We start from the raw sequence: 27,096 nt of genomic DNA on the forward strand, positions 1-27,096 counted from the left end.
TTTAGATGGTCAGTTGTTAGGATCTTCAGATCTTCAGTTGTTTAGATGTTGGATGTGATGTGACTGGTGTGTTTTATGCTCCTTCCAGGTTCTACTAGACTCTGGCCTCTGGAGAGAGTCATCTCATGTTCTCTGTACTTAACACGCAAACATCCCTTTAACCTGTTATTTTTCTTTACATTCTGATTAACCTTCTTAACACTATGAATCATGCTCAAGTATTAGCGCTAACCATTCACACCGCAGGACGGGAGATAGAGTGGTTATGCAGTATTTGTACTCATGGATCCTTCCCACAACCACAAACTTAAATATATTGTATTTGCATTTTTGTGAATGAGCAACACAAACAATTGAACATTATACATGATTTCCATGTGTCCTAATAAGAGCCCTGCACGTGTGTTCTAATAAGAGCCCTTCGTGTGTGTCCTAATGAGAACCCGGCGTGTGTGTCCTAATAAGAGCCCTGCACGTGTGTCCTAATAAGAGCCCTGCGTGCGTGTCCTAATGAGAGTCCTGCATATGTGTCCTAATGAGAGTCCTAATGAGAGCCTGGCGTGTGTGTCCTAAAAAGAGCGCTGCGTGTGTGTTCTAATAAGAGCCCTTCGTGTGTGTCCTAATGAGAACCCGGCGTGTGTGTCCTAATAAGAGCCCCGCACGTGTGTCCTAATAAGAGCCCTGCGTGCGTGTCCTAATGAGAGTCCTGCATATGTGTCCTAATGAGAGTCCTAATGAGAGCCTGGCGTGTGTGTCCTAAAAAGAGCGCTGCGTGTGTGTTCTAATAAGAGCCCTGCGAGTGTGTCCTAATAAGAGCCCTGCGAGTGTGTCCTAAAAAGAGCCCTGCGTGTGTGTTCTAATAAGAGCCCTGCGTGTGTGTCCTATTAAGAGCCCTGCGGGTGTGTCCTAATAAGAGCCCTGCGGGTGTGTCCTAATAAGAGCCCTGCATGTGTGTCCTTTGTGCTCATGTGTGACCCTCTCTCTCCTTCACGCTGAAATGGCCCAATCAGGGACGAGAATGGCAACAGGTACACTCCTCTTCTACCTGTGCATGTGTGGGCGGGGCAGAGGGAGTAGAGGTGTGGGCGGGGCAGAGGTGTGGGCGGGCAGAGGGGGTAGAGGTGTGGGCGGGGCAAAGGGGGTAGAGGTGTGGGCGGGGCAGAGGTGTGGGCGGGGTAGAGGGGGTAGAGGTGTGGGCGGGGTAGAGGGGGTAGAGGTGTGGGCGGGGTAGAGGGGGTAGAGGTGTGGGCGGGGCAGAGGTGTGGTAGTAGTAGTAATTGCACATGTGGGAGTAGAAATACTGTATATTAATATAATCAAAGATATAGTTGTAGTAATACAATGTACAAAAGTGACGTTTCAGTAATAATCCAATAATATGGCAGCAGTAATAGTGCTGCAGACACACCCCCCGAGACGTCCCGAGCTCGTCTGATTCAGAAGTTAGTGGACATACTGTCCTGGAACACTTTGCCCCCAGTGTCCATGTGCACTGTGTGTGAATGAGGTGTTTCAGTGCTACACGTGTGTGTTTCAGTGCTACACGTGTGTGTTTCAGTGCTACACGTGTGTGTTTCAGTGCTACACGTGTGTGTTTCAGTGCTACACGTGTGTGTTTCAGTGCTACACGTGTGTGTTTCAGTGCTACACGTGTGTGTCTGCTGCAGCCTTCAGCTGATCTCATGTACTTCATGTGTTTCTGTTTCATTCACACCAAGGTCTGAGGAGAGGTATGGACCCCGAGAATAACCGCTACACACTCATGTTTGAGCCTTTCTCCCATTCAAAGTTCAACTCTCAAAAGATTTGAGCAGTTATGGTCCTGGCATGTCTAACTGCACAAGATAAGGATGTGTATTTTTATTTGGTATTGCACAATACCTGGTTTATGATGCTGAACCAGAACAATACTTTTCTGCTACTTATTCTGTGTTCATCCTGACTCTGATGATAACCGCAGGTGGGCTGTTCTTGAGTAACACATTTATTGTTGTAGATGAATGAAAATGTGTGCATACATTGTCCCTGCATTATGTATATCGATGTGTTGAGGACGAATGTCCTTACTCTACATTACTCGGTCCACGATGCAATGTTTGGACATGAGCATGTTTGGGACATATAGGCTCAGTGTCCCGAGTGTCACTGACCCAAGCTTCAGCTTCTGCTATTGCTGATATTCAAGTGCATGAGGCGCCGCGCCCAGCAACCAGCACGTGCATGGAAACGCCACGGCAAGCATTTGCAGAAGCAGAAGAACGCTTCGTTGTTAATGCCACGTATGTAGAAGGGAAACGCTGAGCAGGAGAACCACCGTGAGGAACATCTACAGTGACCAGGGTCAACGCATTTCAAAGTCTGGAAGGGAGGCCAAAGTGAGGAACATAAGAAGGACATACCGTGTCCTCAGTGAAGGACATACCGTGTCCTCAGTGAAGGACATACCGTGTCCTCAGTGAAGGACATACCGTGTCCTCAGTGAAGGACAGTGGAATAAGCTGATGTTTCAAACTGACACATCGAGGGTTTTTGGGAAATGATCACTTGGATACAAGTGCCTGGTTCCACGACGTTTACAGTGTCATTTAGGCTGTTTGTTCATTTAAAGGTACACTGTATAACTTTCCAAATGGGTTGGGGGTTCTTACTTGTCTCTATGGCGATGCGATGTTTCGCAGTATGGCATTAAACTGATCTCATTTGCATTTATTCACTCAAAATACCTAGAAAATAGTGCCATACTGTGAAACATTCCAGGCCGAGACCCTCCACTAGAAAAGTGACATGGTGCCCCTTTAAATAATGGGTAGGGCTGATGACGATGATGCCTTTGCTACAAATACAAGGAATATGCATATTTATATATATTTCTATATATATATTTCTATATATATTCCTATATACACGCATGCAGCTAGTGCATTTGACAAACTGCATGCGATGACTAACATGCAGAATGTTTGTACCTCGTGTTTAGCTCCTGCAGGAGCTCAAACACATACAAATGTGAACCTCGAAACCTTCTTTCAACACTTTTAGGTCGTTTTCCGTATTTTAGTCCTTTGTTCCAAACCCTGAGGAAGCCGTGTTTGACCTGTCGTGTCCGTGTTTCCCCGACGTCCACACTGACTGCTGCTTTGTCCCTGTGTTACAGCAGTGACGAGGACAACAAGCCTCTCCAGGGCAGTCAGACGTCTCTGGACGCTAACGTGAAGGAGAGCGATGACAGCCTGGTGGACTACGGCGAGGGCGGGGACGGGCAGTTTAACGAGGACGGCTCCTTCATTGGACAGTACACGGTGAAGAAGGACAAAGACGAGACGGAGGGCAACGAGAGCTCAGAGGCAACGTCTCCGGTCAACGCCATCTACTCCCTGGCATAGAGCCGCGCCCCCTGAGACTCTGCCCGGAGCCAGGGCCTGTGCAGACGGTGCTCTCCTGTCCTGGGACTCTTGGTGTGCCTTGTAGCATCTGGACAGCACAGTCTGGACACACGTTTGGATTCTCTGCTTGCACTATGGCCAGTGTTCCTGCTCTCCCTTTAGTGACTGTCTGACCTCTGCTTGTAACATATGTGCGTCCTTCCCTCTGGCTCGGCTCGGCCCGGTTCACTCTGAGACGCCCGGCCCACACTCTGTCTGGCGCCGGCTCAAACCATGCACTATGACCGGCTCCAGTGCATGTCCTAGTTTGACCACACGTTGCTTAATAACACATTGAAACTTGCCTTCTATGTGGCACTATCCTGGATCTTTGCTGCAGTTGCATGTTTTACCATTTCCTAAATGTGCAAAAGATTTACTCGTGTTTTTCCTCTGATACGACTGATTTAGAAACATCTGTCTTATTGAAAGAAAAACACAATTAAATATCAAAAAGAAGACACAATGACTTTTCCACATATAAATAGGGGAATTGTAGAAAGTTAACAGAGTAATTAATGGTACGAGAAGATCTGCCACAACATAATGGAGTCGTGAGATTTTCCATTTATTTAAAATCACCAAAGATGCCAAGCTCACTGTTTTATTCCATTGAAGAAAAGTTATGAATGAGAAGAAATCAAGCGCTTGTGTTTTCCATTTGTTTTCACCTTCACACTAAGACTATCTTTGCCTTTGATTTTTGTTGGTGACAGAGTTTATTTGAGCACGTTTGTGACCATCACCGTGTGGTCAGGCTCACTAACCTCACAGGTCACAGTGCTAAATCCTTAATCCTGTGCTTCTAGCCGTGTCAAATGTTTATTATTTAATATTTATATTTATTACACATTGTGTATAGTATTAATATATCTGCCAATTACAGTTTGTTTGTTTGTTTGACTCTCTGCTGTTGTGGGTGTGTACAGTTACACAACAGGGTGTGTTCATGTTGTAGAACGTTTTAACTTCAGGTCAGGTATCTTTAAAAAAAAAAAAAAAAATACAACTTCAAATAGTTGAAATACTTGCATTACATTTAATGATACATAAACCAAACTTGAAATTGGCACAATGTGTTGTTTTCACAGCAGATGGAACAGGCTGTGAGCTGCTGCTGTGGTGCACACTCCAGTGAAGGACAGGAGGCCCCTGTGTGGACCACGAGAGGCTCCTATGAGAGAAATAGGGCCCAGAGCTTGTATTAAGTTATTACGTTCAGAAAAAGATTATTCATTTATTTCACTTATCTATTTGCTGTTTTTATCATCATTCTTGTTCATATCTTGCAGTCACTGTCATGCTGTGTGTTCCCGCGTCTATGGCACTCCTACTCTGTGCCTTTACTTTGGATGTACTCTACTCAATATTGTAACGCGCCCCCTGGTGGACAAGAGGGACATGGACAGAGCCGTTTGCTTGTAGCAGAGCAATGACCTCATATCAACTGCTCAACAATCACAATATTATGTCAGCTTCACTTCAAAAGTGTGTTAGGCCTGTGAGTGTTTGTAATGGCAGGCACTCTGTCTCCTGTTTCCATATGTCTTAAACAGCCTCGACCTCTGACCTCCATCAGCACCGGGCCGTGGAGAAGGGTCAGTCAGAGGCACCTGTGGACACATAGTGGACGTTTAGAGAATGTGCAGTGACAATAACCTGTACAGACTTCATGCCATCTTAACATATTGTTATTGTTTTGTGCACATACTTTGTCTTTGCTTTCTATTATTTACTTCAAAATGTACTGCAAAGTCAAAAGTCAACCCTTTGTGTTTGAATCTTACATCTTGTCGAGCGTACTGTTCACTGTTTGAACTGTTCACTGTTCACCAGAGCAGTTCCTCCAAAGCTTGCATCCATGCAAAGTAACTGCTTTTGTAGGTACTATTAAAAGGCTCCTATATTCCCATAATGTGTGTATATAAGAAGAGAACTGCTAGCAATGCCTTCTTTCTAGTAAAGCTCTCCTTTTCTCTACCTCCTGCCTCTGTGTGCTTCACTCTCACACCCACATGTTTACGGACATGTCAGGGGTCATGTCAGGGGTCATGGGAGAATGGCATGGAAAAGTGGGGCAGTTACTGTGAAATGTGCCAAATATATTTCAGTTATTTTGTTGTATGAATTATTGAAATTGATTTGGACAAATGATGTGTTATGTTTTGCAGTGTGCATGTATTTAAAGGAGTACTATTATTGGAATGGTTTATACCTTTTATAAGGGTTACGGTGCATGTTAATGAGCAAACATGAAACACATGAGGTAAACACTCGCATTCATTCACACCATTATAGCGGGAAAACCGGAGGAAACCTGCGCAGATACGGGGAGAAACTCCACACAGTGTGAATTCCAGGACCTTCTTGCTGTGAAGCGAGGGCACTAACCTCTGTGCTACCGTGTCAAATGGTAACATCTGTGCAAATTATGTTTTAACAAGGGGAACCTCAGCCACAAACTACCAAAGTACAGACAGTTTATTAAAGTCCCGACCAGAGAACAGAACACACTGAATCACTGCTACACAACAGTCAGCAACACCTTCTGCACCATGGCCCAAGTCGCACTGGGCTCATCAGACCACGTCATGGTTCACCTGATCCCCACGTACAGACAGAGGCTGAAGCTCTGCAAACCTGTAGTGAGGACTTCTAAGAGGTGGACCAACGAGGCTGTGGAGGAGCTACGTGCAGGAGCTACGTGCAGGAGCTACGCGCAGGAGCTACGTGCAGGAGCCACGTGCAGGAGCTACGCGTGTTTTTGACATCACAGACTGGGAGGTTTTCAGAGCTGCCACAGATAGTTTTAGTACACGGACACTGTGACGTCCTACAGTGTCCGACAGCTTTATACCGTCACACACCAAAGTCACCTTCAACAATGACAAACCCTGGTTCACACCAAAACTGAGGCAGTTAAGGCAGCACAATGCAGCGCCCTGGGCCGGTGATACGTTAAGTACAGATTTAGCAGGGAGGTGTCAAGAGCTAGATCTCAGAACAATGCGCGTCTGAAGCAGCAGTTTATTGACAATAACCCCGCCTCTGTGTGGAGTGGGCTCCGGCTTCTCACCAATTACAAGCCCAGAGCCCCCCTCCCCTTCCACAGACGTCCGAAAACTGGCCCAGTTAACCAAAAAGAGCAAATAAAAGATGGCGCTCAAAAGCAAACATACACATATACATGCTAGAAAGCCACACCTCCTTAGGTCTCCCTGAGGACCTCCTTGTTGCTAAAGTCCTGGCCAATGTGAAGAGGCTATTCCCTAGTCAGAGTTATGAACATGTCCCTACGCAGCATCACTATTAGACCCCAAACTGCTCTGGCCCATGCCTTTCTCATTGATAATGTGGAGGCGTTTCCAGATCGTGTGGATCCCCCTGATGCAGTTCAAACTAGGGTGAGTCTTAACCATGTCATTTCTGAAAGTGTTGTGGACATAAGTGAGGCTGCAAAAGGACAATGAAGAACAGTGCGCTCTCCTCCAACAGCTCATTGACAAAAACATGGATGTGTTCTCACAACATTCGCACTTAACGGCTTGGCTTTCCTGTAAAAACATAATTTATTATGGTAAATACAGATTCATCACTTTTTGTTTATTTTGCATAAGCAGGGACTAAAGTCTCAAGTAAAAACACCAACACTGCCCCTGGTGGTTTCCAGAGGAAATTCACTGCCTCATGAATGAGTTGGAGCAGAATCCGGATTGTTTGTGTCAAAGATCCACAAAGGCACTCTCTGCTGCAAAACTCTATATTTCAAAATAAAAAAGTGAATTGTTGCAAATGATTTGAAACTTAAGGTTTATTACTGACCATTTTCATGCAAGTCCAGCTTTTTGAATGAATGTGGATTTTGCGTGGATTCAAAGCTGTGCATAATTATCCACATTCAGAGGTGAAGAAAGCACAATTTTGACCCACAAACACAGACTCAAATCCTCCCATGCAAAAGAAGATAAAAAGACAAAAATAAGTTTTATTCACAGTAGGTATGTACAAATTAGAATTTACATGAATAGATTTATAAATGCAAATCAGACATTGTGGAAAAAACCCTCAAACTTAGAATGTTCTGCATCATTAAATTAAAATAACACAAATTTCACCCCATGTGATTTTTAGATGTGGGCGACATTTCCTGATGTTTTGTCAGTGGGTTAAAAAAGGGGGTTTGTAGAGATAATAATGGTAATAATAGTAAGTATAAAAGAAGAACGCTAAAAATGACAGACAATGTTTTACATGAAGTTTATTCCAATAATAAAATCTCTGTCACAGACTTGGACCTGGAGCAGATTGAAAACAGGACTCAAGCTCACAACAACAACAACAACAACAACTGTGGAAAATGACAGGAAGTGTAAAACATACTGATGACATCACACGGCAGATTCAGAACTCCATCCAAACGTCTGGCACAAAGAAATTTAAGCATTTAACAATTACTATTTATGAAGCGTTTAACAATTACTATTTATGAATCATTTAACAATTACTATTTATGAATCATTTAACAATTACTATTTATGAATCATTTAACCGTCACTTTAAACACGTCCAGAGACTTCAGAATAAAAGTGTTACACAAAAGAAGGAAAAGAAATGTAGAAACTGTTCATCTCCCGAGACGATCACAGCTCCTCATCCTTCTGCACTGAGAAGACAAGAAGACAAGAGATGAGATGAGGAAGGACACGGGAGGACACGGGGGCAGAGGACACAAGGGCAAAGGACACGAGGGCAGAGGACACAAGGGCAGAGGACACGAGGACAGATGACACAATGACAGAGGACACAATGACTGAGGACAGAAGACACAAGGACAGAGGACACAAGGACAGAGGACACAAGGGCAAAGGACACAAGGACAGAGGACACAAGGACAAATGACACGAGGGCAGAGGACACAAGGGAAAAGGACACAAGGACTGTGTGGTGTGGGGTGAAATTAATAAAGTAGGACACTTTTTGTGGATTCAGTGTCTTTCTTCTCTAATTTTTGTTCTTAAATGTAAAACATTTGTAAAAGCTCCAGCGTTATACTTGAATATGTATATATTATATATATATTATATATATTTATATACGTTTATAGTTGCTATTCCTTCTTGAACACATGTTTATGAGGTAATATCAGCGAAGAGATGATACATTTTTATGCACTTGATATTTTACATTTAATTCTGAGTTCTGTGGAGCTCAGCACTGATTGATAAATATATTTAAAGTTTGAGAGCTCGATGTTGTTTAAAGTTATTAAAACAGTTTGTCAGATTAAGAACACTGGGCACGTTCAAACGCTCAGACTTTATCGTTGGTTGTTGCGCTCCAGAGCTTTTCAGTTTCTAGAATGTGTTGGTGTCATGGACGGGGCCGAGGGTTTGGGCCGTACCTCTCTTCACGTCCATGTCCTCGGGGCCCTGCAGCAGGTGGACGGCCCCCACAGCCGAGGCCTCTCCCTGGGAGTTGGAGGCGTGGCACTCGTATGAGCCCTGCTCCGCTTCAGTCAGAGGAGAGATCTGGAAGTGCAGTCAGACCCTCAGCCTCTGTACGCCGGCCCCTCCCTCTTCTGCACCCCAGCCCCTCCCAGCCCCTCCCTCTTCTGCACCCCGGCCCCTCCCTCTTCTGCACCCCAGCCCCTCCCTCTTCTGCACCCCAGCCCCTCCCAGCCCCTCCCTCTTCTGCACCACGGCCCCTCCCTCTTCTGCACCCCAGCCCCTCCTTCTTCTGCACCCCAGCCCCTCCCAGCCCCTCCCTCTTCTGCACCCCAGCCCCTCCCTCTTCTGCACCCCGGCCCCTCCCTCTTCTGCACCCACCCCGGCCCCTCCCTCTTCTGCACCCCGGCCCCTCCCTCTTCTGCACCCCGGCCCCTCCCTCTTCTGCACCCCGGCCCCTCCCGGCCCCTGCTCTGGACTCACCAGGACCCAGCCAGTGACCTCGTGTTTCTCTGGACCTCCTCGAGTCTGGACTGCGAGATTGTCTGTGTCTCCAGGCAGCAGCTCCATCTTCTTTCTCCCATTGTTCACAACCTGCACCACACCAAACATTTCCCATAATGCACCGGTGTACACAGACTTCAGGAATGGAGTCTTTAGAATTTGTATATGAAGAATACGTCTTTAATTGATCAAAAACTAGGTACAATCCAGAGTCAAACCAGGTCTAAAAAAGAAATAGCTGAACTCGTTCTCGACTCAACTCTTAAATTAAATACTAAAACATGTGTTGAGTAAAAGAAGGAGTGTGGGCGGGGTTTACCTTGTTCCAGGTGAGCACAGGGGTGGGCACGCCCACAGCCTCACAGCTCAGGAACACCTGTGAGCCCGACACGTTGTACACTTCACCAGGAGGAGTCACGATACGTGGAGCTGCAACACAAACACACTGGTCATCTTGTGGTTGTGGGTTAGACTCCAGCGTTCTCATTTCTTGCTTGTGCACTCTGCAGTGCGTAGGCCGCCTGCAGGACTCTGCTTATATCTGTACAAACTGAGACCCTCCGGTAAGTTCTGCACAAAGCCTGGAGACACAGGGAAAAGACGAGACTCGTGCAGAGGAGCAGAAGTGAAGAGAGTGAAACGCAGAGAGGATCCTCAGAATCTGTGAATGGTTTTAACAACGACCAACCAGAGAGAACGTCCTTCAGACAGAGCACAAGCTTTGGTTTAATGAGGCTGAGACAAGACGTTACAGATGTCATTATGCACCCACATAGCTGTCAACTTATCAAGGAGGCAATGCGTGAGATTAAGACACGCCCCTCCCCTCGATGCGTACATACTTTGAGTTTGAGTTGAACCACAGATGGATAATTTGAAGAGATTTGTCTTTAAAATCTTTATGGCCTTTGCTGTCGATGCAACTGACGCTCCGAGTGCAAACTGTGATTTTATCACTAGAACTCGTGGCAGGATCGGAGCGGCTCATAGGTACCATGTGACCTCTGGTGAACCAACAAATATTCACCAAATTTACACGGTTCATCTTGATAAATGTAATAATCATTTGTGGAGGAGAAAGAGGACTGAACACTGGATTTAACACGATTGAGACTTTACAGACTGTTTCATTTGAAGAAGTCAATTCAGAGTCAGCTGGAGTGAGTCAGGTTCCAAAAAATACCTACTGCCTAAATATGAAGGCTACTAAAACACGAATGACACTGGAGCGGGCGTGACGTGGGTTCACGTGTGCGTGAGTGTTTTATAAATCAGGCTGAGCAAAATAATATGTCTGTTTGCCGTAACGCGACCGACCCGGTATAAAACTAGCCGACTGAAAAAAACGTATCAGCATTTTGTTAAGAAAACGCCGCATTTTTTATTTTTGAACTGTTTCGCCGACTCACTGACCGGTCTTTCTTCAAGCGCCGTGTCGATTATTTTTATAACGCTGGTGAAACCTATCTTTCATCTCAACGGACAATTAACACATTGCGCAACACGTCTTCATTATGGGTCCTCCATATGCATCTGTAACAAGGCAGATCAAGATGAAGCCTGACCCCTGGACTGTTGAAGCCTGACCCCTGGACTGTTGAAGCCTGACCCCTGGACTGTTGAAGCCTGACCCCTGGACTGTTGAAGTCTGACCCCTGGACTGTTGAAGCCCGACCCCTGGACTGTTGAAGCCCGACCCCTGGACTGATGAAGCCCGACCCCTGGACTGCTGAAGTCTGACCCCTGGACTGTTGAAGCCTGACCCCTGGACTGATGAAGCCTGACCCCTGGACTGTTGAAGCCCGACCCCTGGACTGTTGAAGCCCGACCCCTGGACTGTTGAAGCCCGACTCCTGGACTGATGAAGCCTGACCCCTGGACTGTTGAAGCCCGACCCCTGGACTGTTGAAGCCCGACCCCTGGACTGTTGAAGCCTGACCCCTGGACTGTTGAAGCCCGACCCCTGGACTGTTGAAGCCTGACCCCTGGACTGTTGAAGCCCGACCCCTGGACTGTTGAAGCCCGACCCCTGGACTGATGAAGCCTGACCCCTGGACTGATGAAGCCTGACCCCTGGACTGATGAAGCCTGACCCCTGGACTGTTGAAGCCTGACCCCTGGACTGATGAAGCCTGACCCCTGGACTGATGAAGCCTGACCCCTGGACTGATGAAGCCTGACCCCTGGACTGATGAAGCCTGACCCCTGGACTGTTGAAGCCTGACCCCTGGACTGTTGAAGCCTGACCCCTGGACTGTTGAAGCCTGACCACTGGACTGATGAAGCCTGACCCCTGGTGGTCACTCCGAGTCAAGAAATGGCAAAATTTGAATATTTTTTTTGCCTTCAAAGTTTAAAAAATAAGAATTTACCGACCGACCCACTTGAAAAATGTTGGGTCGGGTTACAGCAAAGAGACAATTTATTTGGGGCAGCCTCAGGAGTTTGCGTGGCATACGCCTCTAGTGGTCACTCAAAGCAACACTGTTCCTATAGCATCCTTTATAGATGGGGCCCCAGGTCCCTGAGTGGAGTGTGCGTGTCTTCCCTGTGTTCTGTGCTGATCCTGACCTGAAGGAGGATCAGGCCTGAACATGAGGCAGTGAGAATGATGGACAGAATGAACTCAGTGGAATCTGGGTTTAATCTAGAATTGACATGATTAGGACTCAGACAAGTCCAGACCAGAACCCAGACTTGGTCTCAGGGTGAGGACACTGAGCAGGTGAAGACAGACATGATCCAAGTATGTGAAGGGTAAATAACACCACTGAGCGTACTTCTAAAACTTTTAGCTTGAAAGTAATGAAGAGATGCCTTTCTTTAATAAAAATACTTTCTGTAAAGTAGAGCACTGGAAATAGTAGAAAGAGAAGTATTGATAGAAACACTTATGATTTCTGTCATATCTTTGTGATTTTAATGCATTTGTTCCCGTTGTGTGAAGCTCCTTGAATTGCCTTGTGTATGAATTGTGCTCTAATAAACTTACCTTCCATGACAGCAAAGTAGTCATTTATACAGAGGCTTAAGTAGTAGCAGTAGTAACAGTACTTATAGGGCTGGGCGATATAGCCCCTTATAATGATGTATCTACATCTATAATTTGGTTGTATTTTGTCTTATTAAAGACAAATAAAATAAGACAGAGGTATTCATTGTCATTTTACATAAAAACAGCCCATTCCCGAGTCTGAATAATGTGGTTTACATTATTTGACAGAAACTCGTGCTGCTTGGTGGCTGAGTAGAGAGCACGTGTGCCAGGCTCTATGTGCAGCTGGCATTGTGAGTTTGATTCTGACAAATTGCTGAATGTCCTTCCCTTTGATGGGCACCAGAGCTCCGCTGCTCGTGTCTGCTCGTTCCAATGCGCACGCAAACCCGAATGATCAAATGTGGTATTGAACAGTATGAATAGTGTTTCTAGAATCAGTGGTGGAATTACTGATGGTGCCCAGTGGTATTAATGGCGGATAAGATGGTGAATAGTAGTTAGCGCAGCCGCATCATTAGCAGTATTAGCTGTCATTAGTAAGAGGAAAAGTCTGAGCAGAAGCAGTAGTTCCAGCAGCAGAAGACAGTGTTGTCCAGACCAGAGGGACAGCGTCCTTTCCTCTTCGCCGTGACCGACTGCAATCCCGGGTCTCTCAGCTCGTTGGCGCTCTTCAAGACACAGGGGTTTTTGTATGTGACGCCGTCCGAGCCACACACCTGTCCCAAACACAAACCAGAGTCAAGACACTGTCCCAAACACAAACCAGAGTCAAGACACCGTCCCAAACACAAACCAGAGTCAAGACACCGTCCCAAACACAAACCAGAGTCAAGACACCGTCCCAAACACAAACCAGAGTCAAGACACCGTCCCAAACACAAACCAGAGTCAAGACACCGTCCCAAACACAAACCAGAGTCAAGACACCGTCCCAAACACAAACCAGAGTCAAGACACCGTCCCAAACACAAACCAGAGTCAAGACACCGTCCCAAACACAAACCAGAGTCAAGACACCGTCCCAAACACAAACCAGAGTCAAGACACCGTCCCAAACACAAACCAGAGTCAAGACACCGTCCCAAACACAAACCAGAGTCAAGACACCGTCCCAAACACAAACCAGAGTCAAGACACCGTCCCAAACACAAACCAGAGTCAAGACACCGTCCCAAACACAAACCAGAGTCAAGACACCGTCCCAAACACAAACCAGAGTCAAGACACCGTCCCAAACACAAACCAGAGTCAAGACACCGTCCCAAACACAAACCAGAGTCAAGACACCGTCCCAAACACAAACCAGAGTCAAGACACCGTCCCAAACACAAACCAGAGTCAAGACACCGTCCCAAACACAAACCAGAGTCAAGACACCGTCCCAAACACAAACCAGAGTCAAGACACCGTCCCAAACACAAACCAGAGTCAAGACACCGTCCCAAACACAAACCAGAGTCAAGACACCGTCCCAAACACAAACCAGAGTCAAGACACCGTCCCAAACACAAACCAGAGTCAAGACACCGTCCCAAACACAAACCAGAGTCAAGACACCGTCCCAAACACAAACCAGAGTCAAGACACCGTCCAAACACAAACGTCCACAGTTGCCTGATGATAGAGCGTATTCTATAGATATCTTTAGACTCTTGACATGGCGTCAGGTCCAGTCTGTGGTGAAGGTCAAATAAACCAAACTTCTGTGTTTTGGGAACATCATGTGAAGAACGTAATCTGTCTGGGACCAACAAAGCTGCCTCTGCTCAACACATCTACAGAGCTCAGGGACTTCTGTTTTCACTGCATATCTTTTCTTGTCCAAAACTGCAGAACAGGGTCTATACTGCTTCACCAAGGTTATTATTGTTCCCTTTTTATCCCAGTGGATCCGTTAACACCTCCTATACCCTTCTCTTGCCTGAGAAGCTATTGTGACAAATATAACCGTTTTATGGTTGATACAAATATTTTAAAACAGTAATCACATTAAAATGCTTTATACAAGCAGCACCTTCATTATAATTCAGAAAGTCTGGATAGATCTTTTTTAGAAATCCCTGGAGACTCCCTTAAAATATTTGAGGACCAAACTTCGCATCATTCTTTTGTGTTTCTTTACAGTAATTTGTCTTTTTTATCAGACACATTTTTTTTTTTTAAATAGACCGATGCAGTGTTGACATGTTTCATAAGCCTTCTACGTCCTTCTTCACTGACAGGTTTGACACATGACACCGTATCACATGACTCTTCAGAGTCAGTGTCATTGGTCCACGAGATCCAATGTGGTCAAAGATTCAGTTGTATCGTCTGGACAGAAAATCATGATGATTTGACTTTCATCCGAGTCCTTTTCAATCTGTGGATCTAGTCTAAGAACTCGGATTCTACTCTGAGTAAGCCCCGCCCACCGGCCTGATGATAGCCTATCCTGTTTGTCTATTTATAGTACAGTTTTAAGTTTCCCCTGAAATCTTCTTTGTTACCCTAACAGCCCTGTGATGGGCCATAGAAAGGATGCAGAAGGCATCTGAAACATGCCAAAGTATAAATAAACGTAACTGTGCTCTATTTAAAAGAATATTTATCAAATAAATAACTTTGAAGACCAAATTCTCTTTTTTGAAGTCTTCTGTGAGGACTTTTCAGAGCGCCCAGGGCCACACTCACCTCGTGCTCGCTCTTACACCTGCACACTCCCACTTTGCTCTTCTTGTCGGCACGGAAACACTCGAGACCTGCCCTACAGCGAGGCCCCACCCCTCTGACACAGGGCTGCCCCTCCTCCGACAGAAGTGGCTCCAGGGGGGTCTCCACAGGGGTTTTCACAGGGGCCTCGGGGATGTGGTCAGACCCAACCGCAACCAGGACCACCACCAAGAGGAGGATTCGTACAAGTGCCATCGTCTCCAAACCAGGTCTGATCTGAGGTCTTCAGGTCTGGGGAATCCAAACACATGGAACATTGAAGCGTGGACGCTCAGTCATGGGGTGAAGGGGGGTGAAGGGGGGTGAAGGTCTTACATGGGGTGCTCATACGGTGTTTGGAGTGTTTGAACAACCCCTTCCATGTTTAAATAACTAGCAACCGGTTGTGATTCATAAACACAGGAATTTCATCAAAAACAAAAGAGAACCAGAGCAGGACCAGAGAGAACACAGTGAAGTGAAGAATGAAATAAGAAAATAAGGGGGTGGCATCTAAAAAATATATTTATTTCAAAATAAAAGTCCCTTTTTGCCCATTGTCTGTCAAATGTGTCTATTTTCAGATGTAGTGTGTATGTCAGTTATGATTTCAGTCCAGTCCAGGAGCGGTTTGAGTTATTTGTTCTTTTATGATGTGGGAATTTCATCTTCAAGATTGAATGTTTTATGAAAATGAGGCAAACATCCTTGTACGGGGCAGAGTTGTGTAATAACAGATGATGAAGTAGTAGTAAGATTAAAAAACCATCATAGAGAATCCAAGTTTGTGAGGGTCAGGAAGGGCATCCTATTTATATCGGTGTCTCCACTAGTAATATTGAAAAAATGGGAAAAAAACTCGATATTTACTGAAAAAAATCCCATAAATAAACAGACAAACAAAATCTGACCTATAAGTCTACAATGTTAATGCATCATTTGTTTAAAAACTTAATTTTATTTTTTGTATTATTGGAACAACTTTTTATATTCAGCATTTTCTTGACTGAAATAGAGTTTGAACGTGTGAGTTTGACTGTGTGAGTGTAAATGACACAAGCTACAAATATCTTTCTGGGTTTAAACAGCTTTCAATAAAAATCCTTGAATGCAAATTAAAGACAAGAAAGTGTAAAAACTACAAATCACCACTGTACCTTTGTGGATGAGACGTCCAAGTCAGACTCTGAGCTGGTTTCAGGCCCGGCTTAGTTTGGACTCGTTCTGGTGTAGTCCCAGCTGGTACTGCCCGGGTTTGGTCTAGGACTAGTCCAGAGTTCGGTCTCAAATCTTCAGGAGATCTGGGAGTCAGAGGAATGCTGTGAAGCCCCTCCCACTGCGGATCATGAGACAATAATCCAAGCAGAACGCCCTCGTCTCCATGTACTGCAGACCAGGGCTGAAACACTGGGAAATTATCTCATTTCTTTATTCATTTTAGTTTTTTATTTGATAACGAAACACAACACAGAACATGACACAGAGAGAAACTAAACCTGCATCGATTTAGACTAAGTATGGGAGAGTCGTCCGTTTTTCAAGAGGAGTTTAGTTTTTCTTTAAGATTGTTGATAGTTCTTTATGTAGAACCACAGCTAAATATTTAAGAGATTTCGTTTGTCATTTAAAAGGGCAAAAAGTCTTTAAAGGCAGGAAGGGAGAATTACAGTTTTTTGTTCATTCAATTTGAATGCAGACATTGGGCCAATATCATGAAGGGAATGCATCACAGGGTTTGGAAACGTCTGCTTTGGTCAAATATATTAAGATTAATCTGCATTAGACTATTGTATGCTCCATCCATCAATTGCAACACCATAAATTGTTTCCAATTGTCTAATATATGTGTTAACCCTGTGATAAGCTGGCCCCTGTCCAGAGAGTACCCCACCTAAGGCCCAAAGTCACCAAAGGCAGTCACCCGCGACCCCTAAGGGGAACAAGCAGTAGAAAATGAATGAATGAACAAATGTCTAATATATTGAGCCAATGGTTCCCAGTTCCAAGTGAACAAAAGAGTCAGAATCAGAGGTTTATTGCCGTTGTTAATGAACATCATTCACAAACATAGGCACTGGCTTTGGGATACGGTGCAACATAAAACAATGAACAATGATAAAAGGGGGGACCAAGCACAACCCTGCCTTACTCCTCTGTCCGAATTCAGTGAGTCTTTCAGACGACCGTAAATTTTAATTCTTGATGTTTGGCCATCGTTCAATATTTTTTATTAAGAATAAATCCTGTCTGGTCATTATGAATTACATTTGGGAGTATTTGTTCTTTTCTTTTGGACATAATGGACAGACAGTCCACATTCAGAATTGAGATTGGACTGTATGAGGTTCATGATGGAGTCCTTCCAACTTGCAGGTGTGTCTTTTAGAGCTTTATACCACTAGTTATTTTTTCATATTCCATTGTTCCTTGTAGGTATATAAGTTCATTACTTTTTTCTTTGTACAGTATCTTTGAGCGCTTAATTGGACCCAACAGGCCATTAAAATTACATGTTTTCAGATGCCATTGTATTAACCATGTTGAAATTATTCTTGTAAATCTGATTTTGTTTCACAGCTCTCTGGTCAAACACAGCACACAAACAGGAACCAACAACCAAACAATGGATGTGTCGGATGTCCAGTTCACTGTTCTTGGATTACGAAGCACGCATTTCCACTGTCTTCATAATCTTGTCAGTAATCTTCCGTAAAAGCCACTGTAATCACCAGTTCTAACTCGCTCTGGGTCTCCTCCACCACCGTGTCCGACCTGGAGCTAGGCTGGCGTCGGCACTTAAATGTAGCATTGCCAGCCTGTTTCTCCGTGTGGTTTTTCTTCTCAGTTTTCTTAGACATGTTCCTGAAATAAGTGTCCAGCCTGCCTGGTGGGCAGAAAGGAATAAATATCGGAGTTCCCACACCCAATCCGCAGATTGAGAATGACTCTTGGATGAGAGTTGAAAAGTCTTGTTTTCTAAAAACGGTGTCCAGATAAAAACAACTAAATATTTTTCTACCATAGAACACTTCTGGACGAATGAGGGATTATACAATCTAATCGTAATTTAATAAATACCTCATTAGAAAGTGGTTATGTTTCACAGTCCTTCAAACATCCTTATTTTGATCCTAATCTGTTGGTAAATTACTGACCTAGGTGGTAGTTAAACAGCTTTGTCACCACCTTCCATCCATCCATCTTCTTCCACTTATGCGGGTTCAGATCGGTGAGGCCATTCTTCCTGATCGCCCCTCTCCAGGTGTCACTGTCGTTGAAGTCCCCCTGTAGAACGAGTCCCCACTCTTTGCACTGTCCAGTACCCCTCCTGGTGACCCAGGAACGCTGGGTACTCTGCATTGCACACCCTCTCATTCACTGGAATGAACTCCACCACGTGGCGGCTGAGCTGTGGGGCTATAAGCAAGAGCAGCCAGAGAAGTGGAGTGTCAAGCCCCTCTCCAGGAAATGGGTTTCAGAGCCCAAACTGAGTGAGTGAAAGTGAGACCGACTAAATCTAGTTTGTACCGCTCAACCTCCCGCACAAGCTCAGGCTCTTTCTCCCCCCAGCAAGGTGAGGTTCCATGTCCCTAGAGCCAGTTTCTGTGTCCGGAGGCCCCCACCGTCAACTGCCGCCTAGATCTCTCAGGACCGAACCTTTACGGATCCTCCTGCAGGTAGTGGGTCCACGGGGGACGGCCCCACATTGCTTCTGCAGATCAAATTACAGTTGTAGCTATAATCAAATTTACATTTATTCAACAAGTTAATTCATGTTCATTATTCTTATTAAATACATTCATAAACAAATGTGTTTTGAATTGATTAAAGATTGACATGATACAGGGAAACTGACTATAATTAAATACTGCTTAAATCCATTATGTAACAGAATTGATGATAATGTTTTATATTTCTTCTCATTTGATTAAAGTCGCACAGCAAACAATGGCAAGAAATCAGTGCATTATGGCCAAATTATATTATGTAAATTAATAACTGAAAAGTTAATAATAAAAATAAATACCTAAACCAAAATCAATACAGAAAATGATGAGGACGTTATTACACCTCTAAATGAACAAATGTCATTCGTTGTCAATTAAATCGCACTTTTATCTTAACACTTGTGATAATTCACTTAAATATCAGAGCTTGATACATGTTTATTTATAGATGGTTATAACAATTCATCATTATACATTAAATAGACCATTTCAAGACAAAATATTCCAAAAGTCAGCGCTGACTGTTCTCAGTCTTTCACGCTGTCGACGTACTCGCTTCATAAGGAGGTTCAGGCTCTGTGGTCACATGACTGCAGCTTCAGGCTCAGACCACGGTCAAACTAACACAGGACAAAACAATGCAAACTCTGAACAGAATTGAACAGATAACTTATAATTCTTTGACATGTTCTTAACATTATGTCGAAGTAGTAAGATCATTTTCTCTTAAAAACATAATTCCCCTCACACACCTTCTGTCATGTGGGGTCAAGGTGGTGTTTCCATGTAGTCCACAGTCCTTTCTGTGTTTGTCCTCAATTCAGGAAGTCAGAATGACCCCCAGAACAGCCTTTAGTCCTGCTTCAGACCCTTTTCCGTCTTGGTTTTATGTAGATATTTGGTGACAAATGCAGCGTACAGGTCTCTGTAGGGAGTGCTGGACTTGGTCTGGACCTGGAGCAGTCTGTGGACTCTGGGCGAGCGGAGGACCATGTTGTGTCCCAGTCCCACCAAACTGGAGCAGAGCCAGTACAGAGACATGCACTGTGGAACAACAGAGGAGCTTAAGATAAGATAATCCTTTACTGTCCACACATGGGGAAATTCCGGTGTTGCAACGCAGTAGATACAGAGGGAAAGGACAGATAACTTATAGGAAGTCTTATGAACAAAACAAAATACTCTTATTAACAAAACTCCTCTCATATCTTAATAGGGAATGGAGAAAAAAAAAAAAAAGATACAAATAAAATAAAAAAATAAAACAAATTAAATTAAATAAAAATAAAAAAGCAATAAAATAAAATAATAAAGTAAAACTAGCTAGCAAGACTAAATAATACTGATACGAATGGTAAGTAAACACTCTTATTTACATCAGTTATATGCACATGAATATGGCCTTAATTGCTTGTGAGTATGACAGTAATTGCACATGAATATGACAGTATTGGTTCATGTGGTACTTCCCTGGTTGAGTTATTATATAATATAATCCCTCAATCATAGAAGAGTGGCCCATGGTATCAACATGTTTTGGCTTTTATTCAGAAGCCATTATCAATCTGAAGCTGCTGGTCTGGGAAGCTAACCTGGCCCACACCGGACACGAGTAGCCCACTGTCGCCATGACTTCCGCCCAAACTGTGATGTCCACCGCACAGCTCCACCAGGCGGGTTCTCAAGAGTACGTGAGACAAATACTGCAAGAATTGGAGCTGGACTTTATGCTCGCCCAAATCTGAATGAGTCGAGAGCGAGGTGCAGGTCAACGCTCCTCAGACCAGTAGTGTCAATGTTGTGAGAGTTGTGGGGAAAAAGATCACAAAGGTGAATCAGTGAAATGGGGGAACGCAGGTAATGGTGGGGAAAGTTCATGGGATATTTTTATAATATTACAATTATAAATGGATGCTGATCAAACCATGATGGATACAGTATATTTGTATTCTTTAATGGAATAGTTCAACCACGCAACCTTCAATCTTGAGACAAATACATGCGTTCGCACATCCGGGAACTTGTGCAGTGGCAACCGAGTCCGCCATTTTGAAAGGGGCACAACAGCACGTCTACTGCATACGAAATCCAGGAAATATGAGGCCAAAATGCCAAAAACCTGCGTTCTGTAAGGTCATTGTTCTGTAAGGTCATTGTTCTGTAAGGTCATTGTTCTGTAAGGTCATTGTTCTGTAAGGGCATTGTTCTGTAAAGTCATTGTTCTGTAAGGTCATTGTTCTATCAGGACATCGCTCTGTTGACTGACCAAGGAATGAGAGCTTTGTCGTGTACCTTAGTTTTGCCGTTATCGTCTAAAGAATCAAAGTATTCGTAGCTCATTACGCCGTAGAAAATGATGCGGTCGTGTTTGTTTTTATATATCGCGTGCCCCTTTTAAAATGGCCGCTATGGGGAAGTCCCGGCTGTATGATGTCACCGCGAACGCATGTGTAGTGAAGTGTTTTGCTTGGTAAAACATACAGGTCCAGCTTCCTTGAATTTCAGGCGAGACAACAGAGAACACGGGGGAATCTGAGAGGCTGTTGTGTCTTTGACCCAGATGTGAGTGATGTGCGTCTGATCATGGCAGAGAATTCAGACGAGTCCAAACCTGATCTTCTCAAACAAGTAGAGAGAATGCTGTAAAGAGAGAGCAGCAAGTCCGCTCGTGTTCTGATCCCAATCTCAACAAATACCGCTCCGATCCCCCCCCAGTCCTGCTGAACGCCTGGTTCTATACCTGGAGCACGCCTGATTCAAGTCGTCTCAGCCTCTCCATCAATCTGTATGATTTTGTACTCAACAGCAGAGAGGAGGAGGAGACATTAGGCTCATTTAGTATTAAACTCTAACAGATGTAGATCATAGTTAACATTGTGTTAACATTAAACTGAACTGTTCTTCTTATTGTGGCGTTTCACACAGATTTTCATTCACTTTTGATGTGTTTTCACTGTTCTCTGTGTGCTCGGTGGTGGTGGAGTGGTCAAAGGCATTGCACATCTGTAGTTTCCACCATCACAGTGTCCTGGGTTTGCTCCTTGGCCTTGACCATGAATGTCTCTACCCACTCTCTCTCCCCATCCCATGCTACAACTGTCCAGTTTCTGAAAAATGATCATTATGACATGGTTAAAAGCTCATGAAAGTAGATTTTACATTCTTTGTCCTGTAGGATTTATGTTGTTGTTGTAAATCACAACAGTGAAAAACACAGCCCACATCTACTGCACATTACAGCTTTATGGCATCACAAACTGCTCTCATTTTATTCCCTTCAACTGAACAGAAACTTGGGTTAATTATTCTATATAACATGGATTTGTAATGAATTAATGGTTTTCATCTCAGTGCAAACTACACCGACTAAAACATAAATAAATCAAATGGTCATATTTAAATAGTGCCTACCTTGAAGGCGCTCAAAACGCTTTACTTCATTCACTCGCGCATTCACTCGCGCAGTCACTCGCGCAGTCACTCGCGCAGTCACAGTCACTCGCGCAGTCACTCGCGCAGTCACAGTCACTCGCGCAGTCACAGTCACTCGCGCAGTCACTCGCGCAGTCACAGTCACTCGCGCAGTCACTCGCGCAGTCACAGTCACTCGCGCAGTCACAGTCACTCGCACAGTCACTCGCGCAGTCACAGTCACACACGCCCACACGCACACACACACTGGGGGCGAGGCAAAGTGTTTTGCCCAAGGACACAACAGCAGAATTGACCTGAGGCAGCTGCGGTCGCACCATAGACCTATGGATCTGACCGCTCTACCAGAGTCGCAGACCTTTGGATCAGAAGAGGAGCTACTGCTGCCCCGTAGTACTAATACTCACTATACTCACAGTTTAAGTAACGTTAGTCCGTCAAATAACAACTTAAGAACCGTTGGACATAGTCATGTCTTCCCTCTCCCCAGGCGACTCACCGTGGGGACATATGCAGACACAGGGATCATGAGGAGGGACACGGCTCTGAAGGAGTGGAAGACAAACTTCTGGAAACGCCCAGGGACAGGTTTCTGCTGCAGTGTGGCCAGCTGTAAACAACACAATGTGAAGGGTCAGGAAGACCTGACGCTTCAGAGAAGACCAGGGTTCTAAACCAGCAGTGCTCAGAATCTAGATTTACATTTACTGGACTTGGCAGGAGACAACATTGATCCTGAATTATGGCAGTTCAAACATCAGAAAAAAAGATAAAACTCATAAATATTAATAGTATAAATATATATTAAATCAATCATCCAGATACAAGGAGACAGTCTAAGAATAAATCAATGGAAGTGCTCAAGGTCTAGAAGGTTCTGGGCTTGAACCAGCAACAAAGCTTAGTTTATTGTAAAAAAGTAAGATGAAGCTTAAAGACAGAGTTATGGAATGAATAAAACTATTTGAAAAAAACAAAACCAAATCAAAACAAAGACTTGGAGTACCTACCTCCACCAGCAGGAGGTTGGTGAGCCCCAGAGCAAAGGGAATGATCCAGGTGGGGTCAGGGACAGTAAGGTCTTTGAACCAGAGAGCGCCCCCTGTGGCCAGCGCAGAGTACACGGCTGTGAACACAAACAGGAACTTTATCAAGTTTAGTCCAGCTTCTGGAAACATGGCTTTGTTTAGTTTTAGTCCAGGTTTAGCCCGTGTTTAGTCCTGAGGCCTGTACTGAGAGGCTGCTTTACACTCTTACACAGGACAAGTTCATCCAGCACAGTCCTAGTACAGGCCTCTGGTTCAGACCCGTGTCTTACCGCTGGAGTCCAAACTAATGTCTCGAAGAGCCAAGGAAAGACTGATCCAGACTGGGACCTGGACCAGAACCAAGATGGAGGCTTTGAATGGATGACAGTTGTCTCGAACATAGAGTTCTGACACAATCCGCTTCATGTTCTTCTTGAATTGGAATCTACAAAATAAAGAGAGACAATAAAACAGTCAATTTTTAAATGTCATGGCCCCATGAGCTCATTCTGTTTCCAGCCTGGTCAGCTGCTCGCCCTGCACTCTTTTTGTTTCATTTACAGCCTGGGACACCATCTTATGGACAGCGATAAAAAAGGGAATTAAGGAATGTTTTTTTGTTTTTTTTAAAACAAAATTTAATTATAATGTCAGCCCAGCCCTTGATATGGGAGTGTCTACAGAGCCGCAGCGCGCAGCCGAAACTGCATGGGTTTTTTGTGCCGCGGCTCCTGAAACTGCCGTTTGACCGCTATTTGACCGCGCCGGGTTAAGGTCAGGGTTAGGGTCAGGGTTAGGGTTAAGGTCAGGGTTAAGGTTAGGGTTAGGGTTAAGGTTAGTTTGACCGCGCCGCGGCTCTGCAGCCACGGCCTTATTATATTCTTACAATTTTTTTTTTTTTTTTCAAAAACAATAAAACATGACCAGAGAGGGAAAAGTCGACTTACAACATAAATATAAACATAACATAAAAAAGTATGTGTATATAATGTGTCCATGGCAGGAGTCCTGAGGCCCAGATACAGAGTTCTGAAATCCAGTGGGATGATCACGTCTGCTGCACTTTAATGATCTCATTTTTGAGCGACAGGACGATCCCAAAACACATGATGAGGTTTGTCTCCTGCTGCCACATCCTCTCCAACAGTCTGCATTTCCCTGTGAGTAGTAGTCCATGTCCGGGGTGAGAAGGGTCAGCTGTGATCCGACCTGCTCGTCCCTGGAGACGTACAGGTCCTGCAGAGATGGACGTCTTCCCAGCAGAGGGCGCTGTAGTCTCTGTTTGTACTCTCTCACTCACTCAGCGCGGAGTGAGTGAGAGAGTCTACTTTGAGACTGAATAAAAATGTGTTGATTCTACAGCGTGCGCTATATATATATATATATATATATATATATATATATATATATATATATGGGGGAGGGGGGTGGAGAGGGGGGATGGTGACGCGTGCTTGGAGATTCGAGGAAAGGAGATAATGTAGCTAAACACTGCGGGAATCAATCAAAAAAACACTCATTTTTATATATGAAGCACAAATAGCAATGTAAGAAGGTTAAAAGCTCTGAAAAGTCGATTTTGCATGTTATGGGACCTTTAACCAGACATTGGACCAATAATATGCAGATTCTGACGGCCAGAGATAGTTCTTCTCAGTGTCCCTTAAAAAAAAAGACTGGCTCGCTTCACTTATGGCAGTGGAGACGCTTACGGACCACAAAGATCTGCTCAAAGTGAACCAGTGGAAGCATGACTATGGTGCACCTTTAACGTAGAGCTTACCTGCAGGTCTTTTGGCTCCAGCCCTGTTCTTTGGCCTTCACAGACACTTCATGACTGAGCCTATGGGACAACTCAGAAATCTCCTTCTGTAGCGCCTCCACCTGGAAACACACACACAATACATTTCATTATAAACTTCACCTCCACTTCAGGTAATACGAGCATGAGCATGAGCATGAGCAATATCATGCAAAATTGACTTTTCTGAGCTTTTAACCTTCTTACAGTGCTATTGGTGCCTCATATGTGCCCAACGTGTTTTTTTGATTGATTCTTGCAGTTTTTAGCTGTAGAACAACATCTCTCCCTTTCCTTGAATGTGAGAACGGACGAAGGAATGCAGAAGGATCGTTTGCACGTTTGCTTTGTCATGAGAATATGTCAAATAACAAATGACATGAAGGATTCTCCGCAAAGACAGTGAAGGAAAGGGACATTAAAATGACAGGCATCATCACCGATCTGCAAATCAAGGACTTAAAAATAAAAACAAATATTTGGGGCTCTCAACGATTGAGAATCAAAATGAACGGCCATTTGATAGATCACTGCCTCTGTAAAGAGGAGTGAGGCAGGGTTGTGCCTGGTTTTAATGCATTTTTGCTGTTGTGTGAAGCACTTTGAATTGCCTTCTAAAAATAAACTTGCCTTGCCTGGTCCCCCCTTTAGTTCACGTTGTACTTGGAATCATTAGCCCAATATATTAGACAATCAGAAACATTTCCTTTATTTCTTCTTCTTTAAAAAGAAAAGATTTTGTTGCCTATAGGTTAGGTTAGTATGGAGAGGACAGAATTAAATGGGGAAGAGAGAGGGTAAGACATGCAGTGTGCGGCCGACTGCACTTGAAGCCTGGAATACCTGTGCTGTGACTTAACCACTCGACCATCAGGCAGCACAATGTGGTGCATTTTCATCATAATATTAGTCAAATGTCTGGATATTAACTGAATAACAAATAAAACTGAAATTCTTTCTAACTGGCGACCCCCCTAAACCTTTAGAAGGACTAGATCAGTTTAAATGGAATTTCTTAAAACAGACCTTTTAACCTTATTTAGATGGTTTCCTTTTCTCAAATAAAGTTGTATTTATTCATGTGTCCTTGCCGTACAGTAGCTTTATAAACGAGCTGGTTCTTGAGCTTACCCGGTGCAGAATCACAGTCTGATAAGCTGCCAGAGGCAGAGTTACAGTGGAGCGGACGGTTACAGTTGCTGCTGCGATGCTGAACCACCAGGAGGCGCCGCTCATCTCCTGAAGTCCAACCAGGAAGTGCGCTGCCACCTGCACAGGTGTGTGGACCTGAGCTTTGTGAATGAGGACAGGAGCGTGCACGCATAGTGCAGGGGCCTGGGACAAGAGAGAGACACTTGGACGGACTAAAGCCGGATGCAGGAGACGCAGCATCTTTGACCTGAGGAGACAGATCAGGATTAGACTAAGTATGTACTGGCCATGAAATATACAGATTGTTAAATGTTGCACTCTTCAAATTATCACAGAAGAACCGGTATTCCCTTTTTGCCAATTATTAGTGCATAAAAATATATATATATATGTAGAACATGTCATCTTGCGCTGCAGTAGGTTTGATGCAAAAAAGAAGGATTTTAAGCGTGATTTTACCAGGAGCAGAGAGGAAATGTTCATTTTAAGCAATATATTGAAAACCACAAAAGGGGGAATGCAAAGCCTGATTAAAGTTGCTAAGGGAGACTAAAGTGACAAAGAGGATTTGAGGAAGATGGGAATGTAAAGTGTAGATACTCCGGCCCACACTCCAGTCCAGTAGGAGGCGGAAATGCGCCTAAACGACGGTTGCCACTCGCCAAAAACCCACAAGAAGAAGACGCATCAGAAGCTTTAGGTAAAGCGGAGGAAACATGGAGAACAGGAGGAGCGCGGGGTGAAGTGAGACGGTGCTTGAGCACGTGGTACCCGCACCTCACCGGAAGCGCCGGCCGCACCACGGAGCGGAGGCAAATGGCGGAGTTCAGCAGCGGAGGATTAATTGCGGCGCTGCTGCTTTTCACGACTCTTACCGTGAAAGACGTGTACGTGGG

General features: G+C 44.5%; 4 protein-coding genes across 6 annotated transcripts in view; 2 read left to right on the top strand and 2 right to left on the bottom strand.

Moving 5' to 3' along the window:
* Window positions 1–5,407, top strand: part of nfasca (neurofascin homolog (chicken) a) — a 105,644-nt gene extending 100,237 nt beyond the window's left edge. Inside the window, exon 32 of the mRNA XM_072451435.1 lies at window positions 3,155–5,407. Within this exon, the coding sequence (XP_072307536.1) occupies window positions 3,155–3,383 (229 nt within the window). The 3' untranslated portion in view covers window positions 3,384–5,407. The remainder of the gene's footprint in view (window positions 1–3,154) is intronic.
* A 2,543-nt stretch (window positions 5,408–7,950) lies between these two features.
* igfbp7 (insulin-like growth factor binding protein 7) lies at window positions 7,951–16,342 on the bottom strand. 2 transcript variants are annotated; one of them, XM_072452783.1, is made up of 7 exons: window positions 16,217–16,342; window positions 15,042–15,311; window positions 12,967–13,084; window positions 9,690–9,799; window positions 9,350–9,460; window positions 8,824–8,950; window positions 7,951–8,085 (listed from the first exon to the last, which is right to left on the bottom strand). In XM_072452783.1, exons 2-7 carry the CDS (start codon window positions 15,273–15,275, stop codon window positions 8,063–8,065), a joined length of 723 nt encoding a protein of 240 aa, XP_072308884.1. In that variant the 5' UTR covers window positions 15,276–15,311; window positions 16,217–16,342; the 3' UTR covers window positions 7,951–8,062. The 2 variants fall into 2 exon arrangements, with proteins under 2 accessions (XP_072308884.1, XP_072308885.1); XM_072452784.1 differs by having other exon boundaries at window positions 8,058–8,080.
* A 3,065-nt stretch (window positions 16,343–19,407) lies between these two features.
* The window catches only part of cox18 (cytochrome c oxidase assembly factor COX18), a 27,831-nt gene continuing 20,142 nt past the window's right edge, over window positions 19,408–27,096 (bottom strand). Inside the window, exons 1-6 of one of the 2 annotated variants that reach the window (XM_072451437.1) lie at window positions 26,180–26,444; window positions 25,031–25,131; window positions 23,538–23,692; window positions 23,230–23,345; window positions 22,719–22,829; window positions 19,408–19,831 (exon numbers count right to left, since the gene is read on the bottom strand). In XM_072451437.1, coding sequence (XP_072307538.1) covers window positions 19,640–19,831; window positions 22,719–22,829; window positions 23,230–23,345; window positions 23,538–23,692; window positions 25,031–25,131; window positions 26,180–26,440 — 936 coding nt within the window. In that variant the 5' untranslated portion in view covers window positions 26,441–26,444 and the 3' untranslated portion in view covers window positions 19,408–19,639. Of the gene's footprint in view, window positions 19,832–22,718; window positions 22,830–23,229; window positions 23,346–23,537; window positions 23,693–25,030; window positions 25,132–26,179; window positions 26,445–27,096 lie in introns of those variants that run through there. The other variant, XM_072451438.1, reaches the window with a different exon arrangement.
* The window catches only part of selenot2 (selenoprotein T, 2), a 6,320-nt gene continuing 6,149 nt past the window's right edge, over window positions 26,926–27,096 (top strand). The window contains exon 1 of the mRNA XM_072451436.1: window positions 26,926–27,096. This exon is cut by the window's right edge and continues 150 nt beyond it. Within this exon, the coding sequence (XP_072307537.1) occupies window positions 27,017–27,096 (80 nt within the window). The 5' untranslated portion in view covers window positions 26,926–27,016.

This window comes from Eucyclogobius newberryi, unplaced genomic scaffold (assembly GCF_026437365.1).
Source record: "Eucyclogobius newberryi isolate DKJ021-1_F unplaced genomic scaffold, fEucNew1.0.hap1 SCAF_19, whole genome shotgun sequence".
NCBI classification, from domain to species: Eukaryota; Metazoa; Chordata; class Actinopteri; order Gobiiformes; family Gobiidae; genus Eucyclogobius; species Eucyclogobius newberryi.